The following is a 22,500-nucleotide window of genomic DNA, read 5'->3' on the forward strand; positions in this document are numbered from 1 at the left end:
AGAAATAGAAAGTGAGAGAAAATGAAAACACGAAGAGAAGAGTGATAGTTGAGAGGTGGGTGTCTTCTACCTGGAACATTAAAAGAGAAGACAGAATGCATGTTTCTGTATTTTGGGCATCAAATTGATTTCAGTTCATATTGTTTCTTTATCTTTTTTTAGTCCGCTTTTTTTCCTGTTTTTATTCCGTTTTGCTTTTGTTTTTGTACTTTTTTTTATTTGAATTCACTTTTTAACGTGTCTTTTTTGTTATATGTGTTCAATTGTATCAGACTTACTTCTAGAAAATTTACCAAACACTGAACACCACCTGTGAATGGTCATGCGGAAGACACGGCAGAACTTTCGGTTGAAAGCACAGTACATCACAAAATTCATGGAGTGGTTGACTGTCATTAGAAAATTCGAAAATGCTCGCAAAAATTTGAAGAGAGGTGTCCTGTGGATGAGAGAATTTCAATATTAGTAGCAGTAGTAGTAGTAGAATGTAGGGGAGGAAGAGAAAGGGGGAGTGGATGAATATTGAGGAAAATAACAATAAAGAATATTTCATTTGTATACAAATACACCCCCCCACACACACATACTAAAAAAAGATGAAATAATGATTTTTAAAACATCTTTTTGTTTTCTACCAAGCACTTGAAGATTTACATTCATATACAATTACAATAATGATGATATTATTGATTTAAAATTTTAGCACAAGGCCAGCAAATTCGGGGAGAGTTAAGTCGATTGCATTGACCCTAGTATTCAACTGGTAATTATTTTATCGACCTCGAAAGGATGAAAGGCAAAGTCGACCTCTACGGAATCTGAACTCAGAACCTGGGATAATAATATTATTCTACTCTACTCTAGGTACAAGACCCGAAATTTTTGGGGTGGGGACCAGTCGATTAGAACCTCAGTACGCAACTGGCACTTAATTTATTGACCCCGAAAGGATGAAAGCAAAGTCGACCCCGACGGAATTTGAACTCAGAACATAAAGACAGACGAAATACCGCTAGCGTGCTAACGTTTCTACCAGCTCGTCGACTTTAAATCATCTTTTCTACTCAAGGCACAAGGCCCGAAATTCTTGGGGAGGGGGCCAGTCAATTAGATCGAACCTTGTTCGCAACTGATACTTAATTTATCGACCCCGAAAGGATGATAGGCAAAATTGACTTCGTTGGAATTTGAACTCAGAACCTGGAATAATAATAATATTATTGTCATAAGTCTTGCTTTCGACCTGCCATAAGAAATAACAGCCGAAATGAACTGAAAACACATGAACATCAATAGCAGGAAACAATGAAATAAAACTATGTATCAGAATGTTATTAATTTAACGAAATTTGGCTATGCACTCAGTATCTTTTCAAATTCAAACAAATCATGTTTTCACACCTCGCTGCCCACATAGACTGGCAGAGAAACGAGTCCAGTGCAGAGCGATGAGTGCCTTAGTACCGTTTATTCTCTCGCCTAAGACAGACTCAAGTGCCTCTACTTGTTGAATATAGTTCCCGTCTTGCAAGTTTACAAACTCAATGCTGCGGTTCACTGTGCTGTGACGAAAATGGTACATTGGTATCTCAGGAATATGCAAGTATACACGTCACAAATCACGGTAATTAGTTGTTCTCAGCAGAATTAATCGACGAATGCAATCTTCGAGTGTGTTACGATCTCGAGAAGGTACGGTGTAAAGAAAAAATTCTTGAGTTTCGCGACACACACTGCCGAAAATCCACTGTTCGGGTAATATTATTCGACCTCGGTTGTACTTTCTTCTCGAAAAGAATGTTTCGTCTGTTTCTACAATTCTGCCTGGACCTGCAATCTTCATTGGATTGCGGAGCAAATCTTCAGCGCAAACTTCCCGTAAATAATTTTCATAATCTACTGCCGCAGCTGCACCAATCCCTAGTTCGTCCTTTCAAAACCTCCTGGTTCGTCAACACGAACCAGGAGTAGATAAATAAAATTAAACTTCTAAATGGAAGGGTTCCCCCTTCCAGCCACGTGCCTCTTCTAGCGTACACAGACTCTCAATATTCCTACTACATCTCCAGTATAACCAGCCATGAAATGAAACAAATAATGAAGCGGAGCTGCTATGGCAACAAACAGTTTCCATCGCCGTTGTCAGGACAGTGGCTTAAAATTCAATGGCTAAAAATACGTAACATTTAATGTTTCTAACTTGTTTGCTATAAATTTTCCAAAATAATGAATGCGGTATTCGTCATTAGCATGCATAACTATATCAAAAGTACAATTTTTGAAAATTTTCAGACTAAAATTTGTGGTTGGAAGAAATCGAAAAGATCCCCCGCTAAACACACACACACACACACACACACACACACACACACACACACACACACACACACACACACACACACACACACACACACACACACACACACACACACACACACACACACACACACGTTCATACAAGAAATGAAAGCTTGCTGATCTTTGCAACTTTGGCCGAGATTCGCCAATCGAAGACCAACGTTTCCAGTCCAGCGCACCTTGCAAACTGTTTGACCACATATCTCCAGAAAGCCGCGCCTAATTGGAATCTGACAGCATGTGCCAGCCGCGGTCTACCCGCAATCAAAAGTTGGCTTTGTTGTTTCGCTGCACTTCCATTACCCGGGCTTATCGAACTGTTTTTGGGACCCCTGTGTTTCAAAGTACACGATCTAGCACCAACAGTGCATCATTCATGTTTCGTCTCGAAGAATTAAGAGGACATTCTCGTCGCTAGGACGTCGTTTATGATACCGCTTCTTTGCACCACCTCCAATTGATTTACTGACATCCCCTTCTACTCTACCTTTCTCAATTATTACTTCATCGCCTAGGATACGAGTTGCTTCTCTAAGTTTTCTTTTTAACAATATTCACCACGTATTATTGATGGTATTATTAATTAATTATCGCCTAACTAGTTCTTGTGCTTTAAATCTTTTCGTCCTGAGCTTAATTTAGTTTCAGGGCTCATAACCGAGTCTCTGACTACTTGTCATGGTTGTATTAACTGTACAAAAATACGAATTTGTGTTGGCAAATTTTCGATAAACTTAACGGATAATCTAGTCATAAACTTATTTAAATACTACCTGAATGTCCTGCTGCAGACTTTTACAGTCTACAATTATGCATTAGGCAACTGGAGTTTCTGAGAAAATTTACGAGGCTTATACACGCTCCCTCCTACCGACTTCACCCACACAATTTCTTCGAAGGTCTAAGATTCTATTCCAGTTGGTCGCAAAACCTGATATTCCGAGGAATGTTTAAAAACGTCTAAAAAAATCAGGCCTCTTAGTTCTTGTTGGAACATAAAAGGGCACTAGTCTGAAAGCATTACTGTCAACATTCCTGTTCTTCATATCCAGAACTAATGCCGTCTAGATCTAGAAAGATCGTACTTACTTTTAGATACAAGCTTTCTGCCACCCACTCGACCCTAGCCGAGAAAACATAGAGTGAACCTCGTCGTCGACTAGAAGGGAAAAGAGCGAGAGAGTATCTCGAAAATTCGAGTAAAAATGCCTAGTGGCCAGAGGTTGTTAGGTAGGTATCACTGCTTCTACGCCAATTCCAAGTCATGTTTATAAATCTAATCTTAGTATGGCAAGTTAAGGGTGAAATGCAGAAACTAAAATCATTCTTATCTATCCTTTTCCTGGACCCTTTAAAAATCCTTTTCTTGTTTTATTCCTTGTACTGTTGCTTTTGTTGCTAGTACGTTTGCTATTGACTTCGTGCAGTAGATTTTGTTTTATATATTTATATTTTTTATTTTTTTATATTTTTTGACATGTGTGTATGTATAGAGATGCGTATGTGCATATATCTATGTACATATGTGCGTATGTTGATAGATACACAATATGAATGTATATGTATATGTATGAACACGCGCGCGCGCACGCACACACAAAAATACATAGTGAAGGCGCGTGGTCTAGCAGTATTGCGCTCAAGGTCGCAAGATTGTGATTTCGATTCCTCGAACAAAATACTCTATTTCTACATGTGGCATACGACACGCCATGTACCTGTATTGGCAATGTCCATTTGATAGAGGGAGCTATCTCTGCCTGGCAGAGTCTCTTCTTGATTCAGGACTGCAGTTCAGTCAAGGAGACGAGCTGGGGAAAGGCCTATTTGACAAACAGCGACCACACCTGTTCACTGTTTAGGCAGAATATCTGGAGATAGCGCGGCCTCAGCGCATGTCTACGCATCATTAGCCACGGCATGCCCAACCCTCCACGTAAAGCGTGCTGGCACCAGGTGGACTGCATCACCAATGGAACCTGTCACTTCCACAAGAATTTGAAAAGAAGGCACTCCAACTTGGTGAGGCGCGATAGGAGGAAAGGCACGACAGTCAGGTGGTAGTAGATGACGGACGCGATGTACACATTCTCCACCTCCGCCCAACCTTTCAGTGACAGCTTCCTTGCAGCCCATTTCTGGATGAGACTCTATTCTCCACCTCGTCCGAATTCTTATCCACTTAGAGGTCTTTACCAGTCCGTCCGTTCATCGGCCAACGACTCTGTTGGACGCCATGGACTTGCCTCTCCAGGTGCCGAGCTGCAAGTCCACCGACTTTGCCAGGTTAAATTCGGCTCCTGTCAGCTTTTCATGTTGCTCTAATAATGTGCCGACCACTCGATTTCTGAGGTGTTCGACACCATCACGGTGATGTCGTCGGCATAAGCCTACTCAGCCCTTCCGCGTCTCGGTTCGAGTATGATGTCCTGCAGCAGCTCCAGCTTCCGTAATAAACGTTCAAGAATCAATACATACAGAAGGGAGGAGAAAGGGTGCCCTTGACAGACCGATCGGGAGATATGGAACGGTGGCCATTAACTTTGACCACCGAGTAGATGCACTGTGCATTGTAGTGATCCAACCTCTGAAAGCGGGGTCGAAGCCAGTTGCGTTGACGACAGCCCTCAGGTACCGATGGTTGACCCAATCAAATGCTTATGATTGATCTAAATTGATCAGAGCCCACCAAAGCTAGGTTTACACCCTACCCTTTCTATGATGTATCGCATGAGGTGGAGGTTGTCATGAATGGATCTGGTCGGGATTGCGCAGGTTTGCGCCTCCCCACCCAATTTCTCGATGACAAGCATCAACCTCTTCGATAACACCTTGGCCATACTCTTAAACTCTGTGTTGATCAGAGTTATGGGCATGATGGCTTCTAATGTGTTCCTCTTGTTTTCTTCTTTCCTTATCAACGTCACAACGGGCTGGCTCAGAACTGAAATACTTCCGTTCTGCTGCCAGTTGCAGTAGAGCGTTTCGAAGAGATCGGAGAATAAGTCTGGCAAATTCCCGTGACCATCCAAACTGGGCGACTTGCGTCACATGTAGCCGACAAAGGCATCCTGATTTTCGACTGAAGTTATCTGCCTTTTGCAGCGCTCGGAGTCGGCCGTCGCGAGACACGGCATGCTGTTGAGGTAGGGACTGAAGTCTGATACCGTCTCTGACCCGCCACTCTCCCTCAACAACTGAGCAAAGTGCTGGCGAAACGCCTCACACGTCTGCTTGGAATTACCAAGAGGTTTTGTAGGAATTACTACTTCCTATAATGCGCTCCTATATCCACTACTCTTTGTAAATGGTAAAGATGTATACCATTTCGACATAATACCAACAAACCCGAAGACTGCATCAACAAGCAGTTTCCTGCATGGACTTCAGTTTGAAAGCATATTCTCCAATTACTCCCACCAACTCGTAATAAGCCAATACTCTTTATTTTTTCACTACGTATTCTCATGTGACTGTATAGGCTCAGTTAATGTTTCTATTTCTAAAGCCACACCAGCAATCCAATGTCAACCCTTCGCCTTCTGCAACATTTCAACAGTTCCCTTCCACGTTGTAGTCACCCATGCATCCTCTTTCCGGAGTGTACCCATTTACGTACAATATCTCCATTACACCTACATTCATTCGACTGTCAACTATACAATGGGTCGTGTTAGACACAGTGCCGGCCGCCGCAAAGGAGAGGATATCCACTGACAGCTTTTCGGTGCGTTCAAATTCATATACACCTCACCCCCAATTTTCCATGACAGGTTAGGGCTTGGAATCCTCCAAACGGATACATGACATGACGCTTAATCGAATTAGCCCATCATTTACTCCACAAATGCTGCACTTTCCCGTATCACATGTTTCAACATAACTGTAATATATATATACAAACTAAACCATTTAATCCGGAGCAATGCGAGACATCTCTGCTAGTATTAAATATAAACACCAACCTCAAAATGAGAGAATTGGAGTACGGAGCAGGAGAAAGTAGAAATATACTACACAGAGAAGTGTAGAACAAAAATTTGAAAACCGCACTTTTTTATCTCTATATTATAATTCTAAAATGCAAAAAGTTCGTTTGTCTGGTTTGGCATTAAGAACGGGTTAAAGGCCACTAGATCCCCTCGAATCGACTCCAAAATTTACAAAGACATGTAAAGTGAGGTGAGGATGCGAGTGAGCTAGGTTAGAAGTCCCCATCTTAAAAGGTGTCGTTGCTAGGGCCAAAAACGCACTTTGACAAGTCTACTCTCATTTTTTTATGTGTCTGTCTTTCTCCATCTCTCGCTCTCTTTCCTCCCTTCCTTTCACATTCTCTATATAACGTCGTTTCACAGCGTCTACCTCCCTTCCCTCACTTTCTCTCTATAACGTTATAGAGAGAAAGTGAAAGGAAGTGAGAAAGTAATAATGAGTGAATGAGAATAACGACGAAGGGTTTAAAAAGCGTAAAAATATTTTCTTTCTCAACTTACTCAAGATCTTTTGTTGTTTATAAATGGGAGAGAGATAGATAGAGAAAGATAGAGAGTAAGAGAAAGCGAGGGAAAGTCTACTATTTTCCCCCGCGGCCTTCGACAGCGCGGTCACACTCTCTCTCTACGTCTGTCTGCATTCATAGAGAGAATTATCATCGCCACTACAATCACACAATCATGAGAACAAATATTATGAATCAGATATTTATTGGGTTAATTTATGTGTGTGTGTGTGTGTGTGTGCTCTATATATAAATATGTATATATAATGTATATATACAAAGTGTATATATCTGTATTTATATATATATATATATGATTTGTATACATTTATATATATAACGCGTACACACATGCACACACACACACACACACACACACACACACATACACACACACACACACACATACACACACACATATATATATATATATATATGTAATGTGTGCATTATGTGGCCGGTTGAGCTGAAAATATGACACCTATGTTAAAAGTGCTAGCGAGTTTGCATGGCAACTATTTTTTTCCTCAAATGAAAGGCGTGACCTCTAGGACAAAATTCCTCATCTTATAAAATGTGGCCCGAGCAGACCCGAATGAAATCGGGTTATATTAACCAAAATGTGAAAAGGGGTCTAAATGGGGCTGGAAGGGGATTAAAATTTACAGGAGCGGGTGTTTAGGAATTCTCTATTACATCAAACTAAAAAATCTGTGCCAGCCTTTAAATCGTCAATGCGTTGCCGTCCATCATGAAGAAGGTTTGTATACTTGCCATGGTGAGTCTACTGTCGTGAGAAAGAATCACTTCAAAACTTGGTATTTAATAATTTTCTTTTACATCAAGTTCAAAATTTCATGCCAGCCGTTAAACTGCCACTACGTTGCTGTCCGCCGTTAAGAAATGCCATGGTGACTCTACTATCCTCAGATTCTATCCCTTCAAACTTTGGTTTCCAATATTTTTTTAATTTTTATTCAGCTCGCAAGTTCGTCTGTCCCTTTTAAATGTTAGGTGTGGGCAAAAAACGCACACTTTGACAAGTCTGCTCCCATTCATGGCAACTATTTTTTTCTTCAAATGAAAGGCGTCATCTCTAGAACAAAATTCCTCATCTTATAAAATGTGGCCCGAGTAGACCCGAAAGAAATCGGGTTATATTAACCAAAATGTGAAAAGGGGTCTAAATGGGGCTGGAAGGGGATTAAAATTTACAGGAGCGGCTGTTTAGGAATTTTCTTTTACATCAAGTTCAAAATTTTTCGCCAGCCGTTAAACTGCCACTACGTTACTGTCCGTCGTTAAGAAATGCCAGCCATGGTGACTCTACTATCCTCAGATTTTATCCCTTCAAACTTTGGTTTCCAATATTTTTGTAATTTTTATTCAGCTTGCAAGTTCGTCTGTCCTTTTAAATGTTAGTGTTTTGCTGTCTGTCTTGAAGCAGACCTTTCCGTTGTCACTGCTTGATATTTATGATTGATCTTTCAAAATATTTTACTTTCACAACTTACTCAAGATCTTTTGTTGTTTATAAATGGGAGAGAAATAGATAGAGAAAGATAGAGAGTAAGAGAAAGCGAAGGCGAATCCGAGAGAAAGAAAGAGTAGGAGAGTAGGAAAGTGAGAGAGAAAGGAGAGAGAAACTAAGAGGGATAATGTGGTGATAAAAAACAGAAAGGGAGCAACAGAAAGTAACAACCACACTCTTACTCGCGCGTAGAGCGGGTCACTTTAAGCTAGTTATTTATATTTTGCTTGTTTCAGTCTTTGGACTTTGGCCTTGCTGGGGCACCACCTTAAAGAGTTTACTTACTCGTATTCTATCGGCCCTTTTTGCCGAACCGATAAGATACGGTGACATAATCAAACCAACACTAGTTGTCAAGTGGTGGTGGGGACAAACAAGAACACCGCACCCCATCCCATCCCACTCCACACACACCCACAAACCCAGACATGCACACACACACATACACACACGCATCACGTTGTCCAGAAAGTTCTGAGCGTTTTTAAACTAAATCTTTTAATACTTCACTGAACACACCTGAAACGCAACACAGTTAAAACTTTGTTGTTTGAAGTGGTAGTGCATTTCATCTTTGTTCCTGACTAAAAACAGATTTATCTTTCATTCCGGTCACCCTTTATTGACATTTGAAATTGATAACCAAAACTTTCATATTCGCGTCATAATGTTTTTTTCTGTTTTTACAAAAGGAGTAAATACTGCTAAGACTTGTAAAAAATTTTGTGAAGTTTATGGCGATGATGCTGTTGATGAATTAACTGTTCGAAGGTGGTGTGCAAAATTTTAATTTAGCTTGGAAGATGACAGTTGCAGTGGAACACTTTCAATACAGGTATGTGCTAAAGCTGTCCGCATAGCAAGGTATGAAAAGCGTGTGAGATTCTTCAAGGACAACAACATGTTCAAAAATAGCCCCAAAACTTTTTACAGGAAAACAGGGAAAACACCAGATACTGTAAAGTCTGTCCCATCAAAAAAAGAAGTACAGAGACTTGGGAATAAAATTTGGGCAGAAGAAAAAACACACAACGAAAAGGCCCCTTGGATTGATAGAATATCTACAGACTTGGACTCCTTAGAGGAGCAAAAGTGGGAGGGTGTCAAGGTAGAAGATATAAGATCTGCTCTCGGGAGGTCAAGCAAATGGAAGTCTCCAGGAAAGGATAAAATTCCTAACTTTTAGTTGAATGCCTTCCCAGAGAGCCATAAACTGCTAACAAAACTTTACAACGATGTTTTGCAACACCCTAGTATGATGCCCTCTTGGCTAGTTAATGGTTTAACATTCCTGCTTCCAAAAAGTGAAGAAACAAATGAACCAAAAAATCATAGACCCATAACCTGCTTAACAGCTATGTATAAAATGCTAACATCTGTCCTGACGGAATATACCTATAGTTTTTTAATACAAAGCAGCATATTCCCTAATGAACAAACATAATGTAAACGTGGATCCTATGGTTGTAAAGATCAGCTACTCATCAATAAGATGAGATGATCTTAGAAGATTGTTACAAACGACACAAAAACTTGTCAATAGCCTGGGTAGACTATAAAAAAGCTTTTGATAGCCTACCACATAGCTGGATTGAGAAATGCCTGGAAATGTATAAAATAGTGCCTACTCTGCGAAATATTTTGTCTGTAAGTATCATGGAGAACAACATTAATTTTGAACAGTGATAATGAACCTCTAAATGCTGGTGATGTAAAAATTTCATGTGGGATTTTCCAAGGCGACTCACTATCAGCACTCCTCTTTTGTTTAGCCTTAATACCTCTCTCAAAATTGCTCAATGATGCACAGTACAGTTATAAAATGCTCGATAAAAATATAAATCATCTCATTGCAAAAAACGACCAACAACTAAAGGACTTACTAGCGATTGTTAAACAATTCATTGATGACATCAGAATGCAATTTGGCCTCGATAGATGTGCAAAAGCTACCTTTTGTACATTTACAGTTTCAATATCAGTTTACAGTTTCAATATCATTAAAACTGTTGACAATGCATAGAATGCACCACCCTAAGGCAGATATAGAACGACTTTATCTGCCTAGAAAAGAAGAAGGCTGTGGACTTTTACAACTGGCATTAACAATGAAGATTGCCACAATTGGCCTAGACACCTACCTGAAAAACTCTGAGGACTGGATGTTAAAACTTGTCTCAAAACATGAAAACAAGAAAGCATCATACTCAGTAACAAAACAGGCAAAGGAATATCTAAGTGAATTCCAAATACCACAAATTCTATAATCAGACATACAAGAAACAAGCGCATGAAAACCCGTGCTAAAACTGCTGCTTAGATATTATGACTGACAAATGGCAAGAAAAACCTCTCAATGGCAAATACCCAAAGAGAGCGAATTATGCCGATGTTGACGAAGCCCTGACCCATCAATGGCTAATAGCTTCTGGCTTAAAATCTAAAACAGAAGGGTTTATCATAGCAGCTCAAGATCAATGCCTACCTACAAGGAACTACTAGGCCAACATATTAAAGAACGGCAGTAGCCCAACATGTCGTGTATGTCAACAACAAAATGAAACCATTGATCATGTTGTTTCCAAGTGCAGTCATCTTGCGCCTACAGAGTATCTCAACAGGCATGATAGAGCTGCACAATATATTCACTGGGTAATTTGCAAAAGCCTGGACTTGCCCCATGATAAAAACTGGTGGGAACACAAACCACCTCCAGTGCTTGAAAATGATCACATCTCACTCCTCTGGAACTTTACCATTCAAACTGACAGAAAGATAAATGTGAATAAGCAAGGCATCATATTGAAAGACGTCAGACAAAAATCATGCCTCCACATTGATATGACTGTTCCAATCGATATAAACGTATCTATCAAGACCAACCAAAAACTGAGCAAATATAAAGATCTGGAAATAGAAATTAGCAAAATGAGGAACCTGAAGACTAAAACAATACCTGTTGTCATAGGTGCCCTGGGAATGATAGCAAAAGGGACTGATTGCTACCTAGCTCAGATACCAGGAAACCCCAAAATGGCAGAAATTCAAAAGATAGTGCTCATGGGAATTGCCCATATCCTACGCAAAATACTTTCTATGTAATCTCAAGTTTTAAAACAAGCATAATTTTCTTAAGCATTCTCTAGAACAACACTAAGTACCCTAGGCATAACACCAACATGAACTTCCAACTTGTTGTCTCTTGAGGTCTCTGAGCGAGACTTGGAGCCAATTTGCACAAATGTAAAGCAAAAGTCAAACAATAATAATAATAATAAAATAATAATAATAATAATATAATAATAATAATAATAATAATAATATAATAATAATAATAATAATAATAATGGGGATGTCTTTGGTTTTCATGAGAGGGACTCATGAAAACCAAAGACATCCCCATTAGAAGAGGAATATTCCAGGGAGACACGTTATCTCCACTCCTTTTCTGCTTGGCACTGTCACCTCTATCTGATATGCTAAATAGAACTGGATGCGGATATAAATGTTACGGCAAAACGATCAGCCACCTTTTATATATGGATGACCTAAAACTATACGCTGCAAATGACAAACAGCTGGAAACACTATTAAAGACAGTTCATGGATTTACCAAAGAAATAGATATGAAATTTGGATTAGAAAAATGCGCCAAAGTAACCATGAAAAGAGGAAAACTAGTTAAGAGTAGCAACATCACACTAGATAAAACCAATGAAATAAAAGAATTAGACCAAAGCCAAACTTACAAATACTTAGGAATCCATGAACTAGATAAGACTCAACACACACAAATGAAAGAGGAAATAAAAAAAGAATATTATAGACGAGTTAGATCAATATTAAAAACAGAGCTCAATGCTAAAGACAAGATAATAGGTATTAACATTTTAGCTGTCCCAGTTATAAGTTACAGCTACAATATCCTTAACTGGACACTAAATGAACTGACCAAAATAGATAGGAAAACAAGAAAAATAATGACAGGATCTAGGATGCATCACCCAAAATCTGACATAGAAAGACTATATATACAACGTGTAGAAGGTGGTAGAGGCCTTATACAACTGGAAAACTACTATAAAATAACCACCATAGGATTGCAAAAATATCTACTTCAGAAGGAAGGAAAACTGGATCAAATAGCGGCAAAACACGAGCGAAACAAAAAAACTGTTCTCAGTATTTAAGGAAGCTGACAAATACAAACAAGAAATCATACCACCTAATAAATATGAAGAAGAAGAAGAAGAAGAAGAAGAAGAAGAAGAAGAAGAAGAAGAAGAAGAAGAAGAGAAGAAGAAGAAGAAGAAGAAGAAGAAGAAGAAGAAGATGTAGAAACAACAAAAGCTATAAAACAAATGAAATCCAAACTAAAAATAGAACAGCAACGAACCATGATAAAACGATGGCAAGAAAAGCCCCTTCGCGGTAAATACTGGACTAAACTAAACGCAAAAGAAATAGACAAAGAAAAAGCCCAGCAATGGTTGAGAAGCTCTGGACTCAAAGCAGAGACAGAGGGATTTTTAATTGCAGCACAAGACCAAAGCCTCCCCACCAGAAATTACCAAAAACATATAATGAAAAGAAATATAACAAGTAACTGCAGAATATGCGGAGATGGACAAGAAACAATAAATCATATTATCTCTAGCTGCCCAGTCCTGGCTAAGAAGGAATATATTCACAGACATGACAAAGTTGGAACCTACATACATTGGAAGCTATGCCAACATTATGGAATAACAACAGAAAAAAGATGGTATAGGCACACACCAGAAAAGGTCACAGAAAACGAGAAAGCAACCATACTCTGGGATATGCCGATACACACAGATAGAGAAATTAAGGCCAACAGACCAGATATAGTTGTCAGAGATCATGAAGAAAAAAAATGCTTTCTAATTGATGTATCAATACCGGCAGATGACAACGTGTCTCTAAAAGAAATGGAGAAACTCTCAAAATACAAAGACCTGGAAATAGAGGTAACCAGAATGTGGAATCTAAAAACAGAAACAATTCCTATCATAGTAGGTGCATTAGGCATGATAAAAAAATATTCAGACAAATACATAACAAAAACACCAGGACTTACAAATACATATAACATACAGAAAATTGCACTACTAGGCACTGCACACATCCTTACGCAGAGCACTTTCCATACAATAACTATCAGAGCATCACAACAAATCACAGCACATACCCAAGGCACACAGAGCTGCGCTCGGTAGTGAAGTGAAAGCACGCTATAAAAATAAAACTACTGAATGATAATAATAATAATAATAATAATTATTATTATTATTATTATTACTATAATAACGACAATAACAACAACAACAACAACAACAACAATAATAATAATAATAATAATATTAATAATAATAATAATAATAATAATAATAATAATAATAATAATAATAATAAGAATAATAATAATAATAATAATAATAATAATAAGAAGAAGAAGAAGAAGAAGAAGAAGAAGAACAGTAATAAATATAAACTTACTTTACAGTCTGTGGACCTCCATAAAATGCAACAGCAATAACTTGATTGACGAAGGCTGACATTGTTGTACAAATGATGAATAGGAATGTTATGCTTATAAGTGTAACAGTCATACGCTGTTGGTCCATGACTGACGAACTCTGACGGCCCTTTGCTTGCATACAACGGCGCAGTTTCTGTGCTTGGTGAACAGCATACACAAGATAAAAATTAATAACGGTTAATGTGACCAGTGGGATGGCATTGACTAGGAGAATATGAAACCACCGGATAATGAGTGACTCGGTATTTGAGAAAAACGTTGATAACTGTGTTGTGTAGCAATCACCCGAGCTATCAAGTTCAACATAGAACATAAAGAACTTTGGCAGATTTTCTAACGATGAAGCAAAAAACACGATAGCTGACTTAAGGATAGCATAACTTCGTTTACATAATGTCTTTGCATGGAACGGATATCGTACAAATCGGAACCGATCGATTGTCAAAACCATTGTCAACCAAATACTTGATGTCACAAAAATATTAACGACCGGAAAGAAAATTTTACTATCATAAATCTTCCAAAAATAACTTTTGTTACCAGATCCTTGTGATACAGTGTTGTAGAAAAATGTCAAGAACAAAACACAAAAATCAGCGACTGCTAGAAGTTGGAGATATGTGTATGGCGACTGGTTCAGCTTCCGATGTGATAGTACAATGAAATTCAACAGATTGCTGATAATGCCAAATCCGCATACAACTGGGGTGACGACGCGACTAAATATTATCTGAGCTGTTTGTAGGGTCGTCACTGTGTAATTAGAGTGTTTGCTGCAGGTACAGGTACTATTGTTGATAACATCGACGACTTGTTGAATTAAGCGGTCGCTGTTAAGTCCACTTAGGTTGGTTTTTAGTTCGGAATTACTCAAATATTTAGGAATTGACATTTTGATATTTTCTTTGTCTTTTCTGTTCTTATTTCGGTTTTGAAAATACAGATTAATAAGGATCTTATTCTAGAATGAGTTGAAGATAAGCTGTTCCAGAAATGGTTTTATATAAACACAGTACTAATAATTTGAGATAAACAATGTCACGTGTAGCCATATAGTTGGCTGCAGCATCTCATCCAAACGAATTTTATCTTCAATACTAAAATTATAATGGAATCGATCAGAGTGTCTGTGCTTTTATCTCGGTTGTTGCCAAGACATTAGTGTTATGTTGCAATATCTGTAATAAATTGCCAGTTGGTTTGACTATAATATACCTTCTTATCGCTCGTTCGTTTCTCAGTTACATTCAAGACGACACTTAATGTCTTCTTTAGTAAACCATGTAATGAGATGATGTAGAAATATTATTGACTACAGTCCCTCAGCTGAAATATTATACTCGAGAGGCAAATTAACTACAACTCACGCATCAACTTGCCAATAAAAATTATATGACAGTTTAGTAAGATAGATTCTGACGCAACGTAATTTTATCTAATCCGATATCTGTCTATTTGATGATTTGAAGTTGATAAGAAGTTGTTGTAGGTCTAATGATCTAAAGTTTAAGCATGTATGGTTGCACATGTATTTGTAAATGCTTTATATGTTTACATGTTGTCTATACAGTTAATTATAATTATGTATAACAATGATTTATACTTTTATTTTATTCAGCAGTTAATTTGTGTGTTTAATTTCATTTCAAAGCATATCTTACTCGTTTGAAAGAACAAGTTGAAAATAATTGAATATTTTAATGAACTGAGATCGTGAGTGATGATGAAAATAAAAGTGCATTAAAATTATTATGTATGTTTCAAGTATTTTAAATTTATGTTTTGCGTTCAAACTTTTGAAATATGTATTTTAACGAATTTTATTGTATACGCCTCTTTCAGTCAAGAAAGAAAAAGAGTACTAAACGAAAATATTTGAATTTATAGACCATTGCTTACTATTGGCATTTGTATTTATATCGGTTCTATGTTCTGAGTGCCCAGGCGAGTGTGGTAAGTGAAAGCAAATTGTCCAAAAAGTAATGCAAAAGCTGGCATAACTTTTTCTTATTAACTGACATTTGGATCATTCATGTTGCTCATATTCGGAGAGTAGCTCTTCCTCTAGAGAAGCACTGCTTATTCTTTTTCAGTGCAAGCAAATAATGGGTTCCAAACAGAAAAAGCATTCTACCATTGAGTTTTTAACGGAGGACTGCAAGGTGTCCGAAATCCACAGAAGGCTACAAATTGATTACGAAAATAGGCCATTGATAAGAGGCTGAGGTTTAAAGAAGCAAAAGTCAGTATCGACTACAAACCAAGCAGTGGGAGACTATCAACTGCTACCACTGACATGAGAGGACAAAATGATTGCTGTAGACAGACGAGTCACAGTCTATGAACTTACTACTCAACTCAACTGTGGTCACTGTACAATATAGAATATAGTGGAAGACCTTAGACATTGGAAAAGGTATGTAAAGTGGGTACATCAGCAGTTGACACTTCTTCAAATCAAGAAAATAATCGGTAAATCGGGCTGGTCAGTTCTCCCACTCCATCCACTTTAGAGACAGCATCTAGCGTCCTCAGACTTACGCCTGTTTGGTGATATTTGTTTCATCAATTGTTAGTCGATAAAAGGTATGATTTCCTATAAGTTACCTCCCATGATATGTGTATTTATTTATCCTCAAATCTTGTACAGTCACGTGTAGCTTCGTGTTTTCTCATCTAAAATGGAGACGTGTACCAATGTTCCTATTTGGCAGGCTTCATAATTGTCGAGAGATTTCTCACTAGATGAAACCAGAGGTAGCCTTGTTAATCCACAAATGAAAAATTCTTATCCACCAACTCGATGTAGAACACTCATTCTCAACTAAAAAGTTCGCCTCCGAGACACAAGTCTAGACAAGGTTGTTTATGAAAGACCAGCAGTCGCCCATCCATGCCAGTCACGCCTCCCAATGCTATTGATGATATTCAAGGGAAAGGCGAAGACCGTTACAGCTTCGTACCACCGACGTCGCAACTCATTTCTACAGCTGAGTGAACTGGAGCAATGTTAAGGTCTGGCTCAAGAACTTAACATACAACCTGGTCCGGGAATCAAACTCACTACCTCATGATTTTGAGCCGAGGGTCTATGCACTGAGCTATATATATATGTGTTTGTGTGTGAGTGCGTGCGCGCGCACGTGTAGAGCATGTGGGTGTAGGTGTATGTGTGTGTAGTTAAATACACATACGCGCACACGCTTATATTCATATATAGGCATATATATATATACAACATACTTACACACACACTCACATACATATATATACATGTACACAAAAGTGTATGTATGTGTATTTATGTCATTAGCAAACTGCTTCTCCACTTAAGCTTCTCTGGGAATTTTGGCTAGTAAGAATGACCATTGGCTACATCATCGTTCTCTTTATCTATTATAGCTAAAATATAGCCATTTTTCATTGATAATATTTATTCGTAATTTTCATTGATAAAATATATTCGTAGTTTTCATTGTTAAAAGAATTTTTCACCTGTTTATTATAATTTTAGTTAATGACACGATTTTTGAAAGCTAAGTAAACCTTTTCTATTAAAGTTATTTTAATAACTTATGTTATATTGTATTGGATACTATATAACTACTGATTGTTAATTTGGTTCTATAATTATTTAGTTGTTGAAGATATGTATTTTATATTTAGATTATAACTGTACGTTATTTGTAAGTTATTACTTAGCCAAGGAGATATATAGATCGTTAAATAGTTATACGATTCTTTTAAGATAGGTTATACGTTTATAATTTGCTTTTTTATCTTTAATTTTTTAATATATTTCATAAATATATTATATTAATATATAATATTTACGTAAATAATAATGGACTAATTAATTTATTTATTTTTCATTATATGTCTATATATTTATTGATAGAGTAAATTTTAGATCTTAATTATTATATTTATTGATAATAATTTAGTTATTATTCTTAAATATTTTATAATTATTAGATGTGAACTTAAATTCTAAAATATGAATAGTGATTATTTTGTTAAATAATTTAGATATTGACTATAACTGAGTTAAGGATATTCGTGAGTTTATTATGTTTTTTAAAGTTATATTATATCTTAATAGATAAATACATTTTTCTATCTAAGTCCGAGGTTTTTCATTAAATGGATAATATCCTTCCTAAAACGATACTGTGTTGGTCCATTTGTATTAGCGGTTAAAGCGAGGGCATCGTCTTTGTAGATGGCGAAATATACATTAGGAAAGGTCTTACCCAACGTATCGAGTTGAAATAATCCAATAAGATCGCATATGCCTGCTCCATCATATGACCCCATGCTTACATCGAAAGCACTCTCTGTGTCGGTAGTTTACTCAGTGTTTTTACAATTTTTCCGGTGTGTTTTTTTAGACGTATGTATAATCCTTTTTGTGCGTGCGTGCGTGTGTATGCGTATATAGACGTGTGCGGGTATGTGCATATATGGGCGTGTGTGTGTGTGCGTGCATAAGGTTATGTTCGTATATGAACGTGGTTTAATCGTTGTATACTTACTTATGCCTTTTTTCTGTATTGCTACCTTTAACCCTGTTTTTTCTTGTGCTTGTGGGTATGTAGACGTATGTATGAACTTTTACGGTGCGTATGTGTGTGTGTGTGGGGGGGGGGGTTGTATGTATATGCATATATATTTGGCGAAAGATGCGAGTGAAGATGTGTACGTTTTTCTAGTGATGTATGCGTACGTTCCTGGGTTGCGGGCGCACATGTGTACATATGAACGGGCGCGCTTACGCGTATACTATGAACTTTTTACCCCTTACCTTAATTAACGGTCATTCGAATAGCGCTTTTGTCTAAATAGCGTCAATAACACAGTAATTTCCCTTTGTATAACGGTCTTTTTTCATAACGTTTTTCCGATGGCCGAATAACTGAAGAGATGGTGGTGTGGATTTCCACCTCGGCATCCGAAGCTCAGAGTTTCATCTTGGCTACCGAATAATTGTCACATATTACATTTACAGATAAATTCCTCTATTTACATAATATTGAGGTCTCTTTGTTTCTTTTGTTATCTTACCGTTTTTACCAATATATATATATATATATATATATATATATATATATATATATATATATATATATATGTGTGTGTGTGTGTGTGTGTGTGTAAACTTACTTGGAGAAGAGAAATAACGCGTGCGTTCGGTCATATAATAATATAATAAATAAATAAAATATATGCATATATGCATACATATATGTACATACTTACATCTACATGTATATATACATGCATATATATATATATATATATATATATATATATGAGTACCACAAATAACGTAGAACACAACGAGAGACGAAAACATAAAATCAAACAAGGAAACGGACTTTTTTTTAACAACGAAAAAAACAAGGAAACGGACTTTTTTAAAACAACGAAAAAACAGAGTACAGGACAAACAATACAAGGAAAATTCCCCTTCATCAGCTGCCCCTGGTTCGACTCTATGCGTGTTTCGAAGGTAAGGGCAGAACACGGCCAGTTCGAAGCAATCCTTCCTGCAAAAGGAATTAAATAAAATTCTTTTGCAGAGGGGTAAAACAAGTGACAAGAACAGGATGTAAAAGCAATACAAATGAAGAAAAAACAGTAGAAAAAACAGTACAAATAAAGAAACAGGACAGGGAACCAACAATAAGGGCTTTTTTGCCTAGACGGTGGAAAAATTAGTTAGAACGCATGTGAAAAATCGGCTTGCGAAGGACAGAGAAGTCGATCTATACTTGTTGAAGCACGAAGCTATATATATTATACATATAAGGGTTATGAATTCTTTGGTATTTCTTTGGAATAACCTTTATTTTAAGTTGTTTTTTTTAAATGTCACCCCAAACTGAAGAAACTTAACACCACTTATGATCCAAATCATGAAAAAAATCTAGTGGTGTTCATAATGCCTACTCAAGTTTTTACCAAACTTGGTGTGCTGACTTAATGTAATGCAGAAGCAGTATATCTCAATTTTCAGCTTTCAAGTTTAAGTAGTTTTGGAGTTATATAGGTTTTAATTTGTTACCGCTTAGGCCCTACTTTAGGAAATATCCTCTTCCTCTGTTTGTTATTTCTGTGACGCTAAAAACTTTGACTATGTTAACTGTTTTTCATAATAGTAGGCTTATCCAACTAGAGTATCTAAAATAATGTCTCATAAGAGAAGTGCTTGTGTCACTCGAAGAAACAAAAAAATATGGACGAAGAATCTCGTGCAATTTCAAGACTTACATATGAAAAGAAGACCTGTTCGTTTAGAAGAGCATTCTTTGGAAAACAACTTCAGGACACAATGATGCTTCAAAATTGTTGGTCGCTATTTGTTCCTTGGAGGTAACATCAAAGGAAGGAAAGAAAGAAAGGAAATTCCGGAAAAAGTAAGATTTTATGGCAAAAGAAATTCAATTTACCATATTTATCAATTCATGCGCAATCCCCCTGTAGAATTTGGAAACTGAGCGTGACTACATAACTTTTTAAGATTGTGAAAGTCAGACAGCTATGTCAATCGTTTCTCTCTGAAAGAAAATGTTATTTTTGATTGGAGTCACTGCGGGAACTACCTTGGGACACTGTCATTTGTAGTACCATCAGATGTGCTCTCAGTTACTCAGGCCGCCATTCTAATTAGCTAGAATGGCTCTACTTATGTATCCCAGACGATCGAGACTGCGAATTTACTGCAAACTTGCAATGCAGCTTGTATATAGGCTGAACACCACAAAATGCAATTTAATACCGGAAATTTTCAAGTACTATCAACCCACAATCCATATGCACAGGATCAGAGGGAATTGCAATCCTAGTCACAGTCAATGTACAACATGAATGTCAGCATGCATAATGATGTATTATTTCGTGTATACACATTACTAAGATAACAACGATGAGCAGAAGACTAACAGGATAGAATCTGAAAGCATCTAGCATGACAGAAGACATGCGGGTTGCATGAAAGAATTTTTCCCTTAGCCGTTTGGACTATTGTTCACAGTTATGGTTACAATGGAAAAAACTACCAAATATTCAACGTTGCAGCACAAAGGAAATTGCCAAAATGCAAAAGTGGATGAGATAAGATAGTATTCTTTGGAGCAGTTACGGGAAAATTATCAGTGAATTATATATAGGAGGCCCTCGAATTATTATAATCCAATCATAGATGCATAGTGACATGGGTTTATCCCTCATCATCTAAAGTTAAGACCAAGTACTGCAACCGCTTAGGGTTTAATAGCCTAAAGCTTTTCAATAGTTCAGTAAAAATAAACTGGGAAGTATACATACAGTGAGTATAAATGTATTGAAAAACATGTGGATATTTGACATCTTACTGAGATCTACTTGGCTCTTGCACTCATTCCATACTGAATCTAGACGAGGAAGAAACGCAGATGAAAGCAATAACTGTAGAGATAGAAATTACGGCGCCAAGGTATAGCCACAAACTAGCTGATGCAATGATTATAACTAATAAAAGAATAACAAAATATGTATGTGCATAAGGAGTATATCTGTAGCTATAATCATTTGATACGAACAGAAACCTTTATCTGCTTACATTATAAATCATGCTTTATATCCAGATAGCATTCAGAAATTCATGTAACACGCGCACGCACATATACGTATATACATACACGTATGTGTGTGTCTACATATATATATATATATATATATATATATATATATACTTATATATGCATGTGAGTATACATACATACACGCATGTATAAATATATACATACATAGACGAGTACAATTATATGTGTGTGTATGCGCACGCACGCATGTATGAGTAAGTGTTGTATATGTGTACGAAGAGAAAAACAAGGAAAAACATTTAGCAGCAAACAGAGAAATAAAGGTGGAAGAAGCGATTTAATTGCTCTTATTAATGTACAAAGATGACAAGTCTGTCGTTTATGAACAATAACTACTAAAGCTAGTAGAGAAGGAATGAACGTCTGCCTGAAAATGCACGTCAATAATATATCAATCTACTAGCAGGAAAATTCAATTTCAGTTTCTCTGGTGTCATGAAACCGACCATGTAAAACTTTTCCAGGCAATCTTTTATTTTCTTACTGATTTCAGTCCAATATATTATTGACGAAATTGCACACTACCGTTTGTATATTACTTCGATAAGATATTGGACATAACGGGCAGAACCTAGCGTTTTTAGTGTATAAACACACACACACAAGTATTTATTTACATACATGTATATATATATATATATATATAATATATATATATATATAATATATATATATATAACACCCTCCTCACCCCAAAAGGATTAGAAGGAAAATTATATGGTATAACCTCACCTCTCAGCTTAGAAGTGTCCACCAACGTAGCTAGGGGCTTCTTGCCGTTAATTAAGAAACACTTCCAGAGAGGCCATAAGTATCACAAACTCTTCAACCCCCATAATGTCAAAGTAAGCTACTCCTGCTTAGACAACATCGCATCTGATATCGCACGCATCAACAGATGTAA

At 37.0% G+C, this 22,500-nt stretch overlaps 1 protein-coding gene across 1 annotated transcript in view; it reads right to left on the reverse strand.

The window, feature by feature from the left end:
- LOC115212995 (probable G-protein coupled receptor B0563.6) overlaps window positions 1–15,040 on the reverse strand; it is a 15,620-nt gene extending 580 nt beyond the window's left edge. The window contains exons 1-2 of the mRNA XM_029781908.2: window positions 13,908–15,040; window positions 1–439 (exon numbers count right to left, since the gene is read on the reverse strand). The exon at window positions 1–439 is cut by the window's left edge and continues 580 nt beyond it. Of these exons, the coding sequence (XP_029637768.2) occupies window positions 250–439; window positions 13,908–14,842 (1,125 nt within the window). The 5' untranslated portion in view covers window positions 14,843–15,040 and the 3' untranslated portion in view covers window positions 1–249. The remainder of the gene's footprint in view (window positions 440–13,907) is intronic.
- Window positions 15,041–22,500: the final 7,460 nt, after the last annotated feature.

Source organism: Octopus sinensis, linkage group LG1 (assembly GCF_006345805.1).
Source record: "Octopus sinensis linkage group LG1, ASM634580v1, whole genome shotgun sequence".
NCBI classification, from domain to species: domain Eukaryota; kingdom Metazoa; phylum Mollusca; class Cephalopoda; order Octopoda; family Octopodidae; genus Octopus; species Octopus sinensis.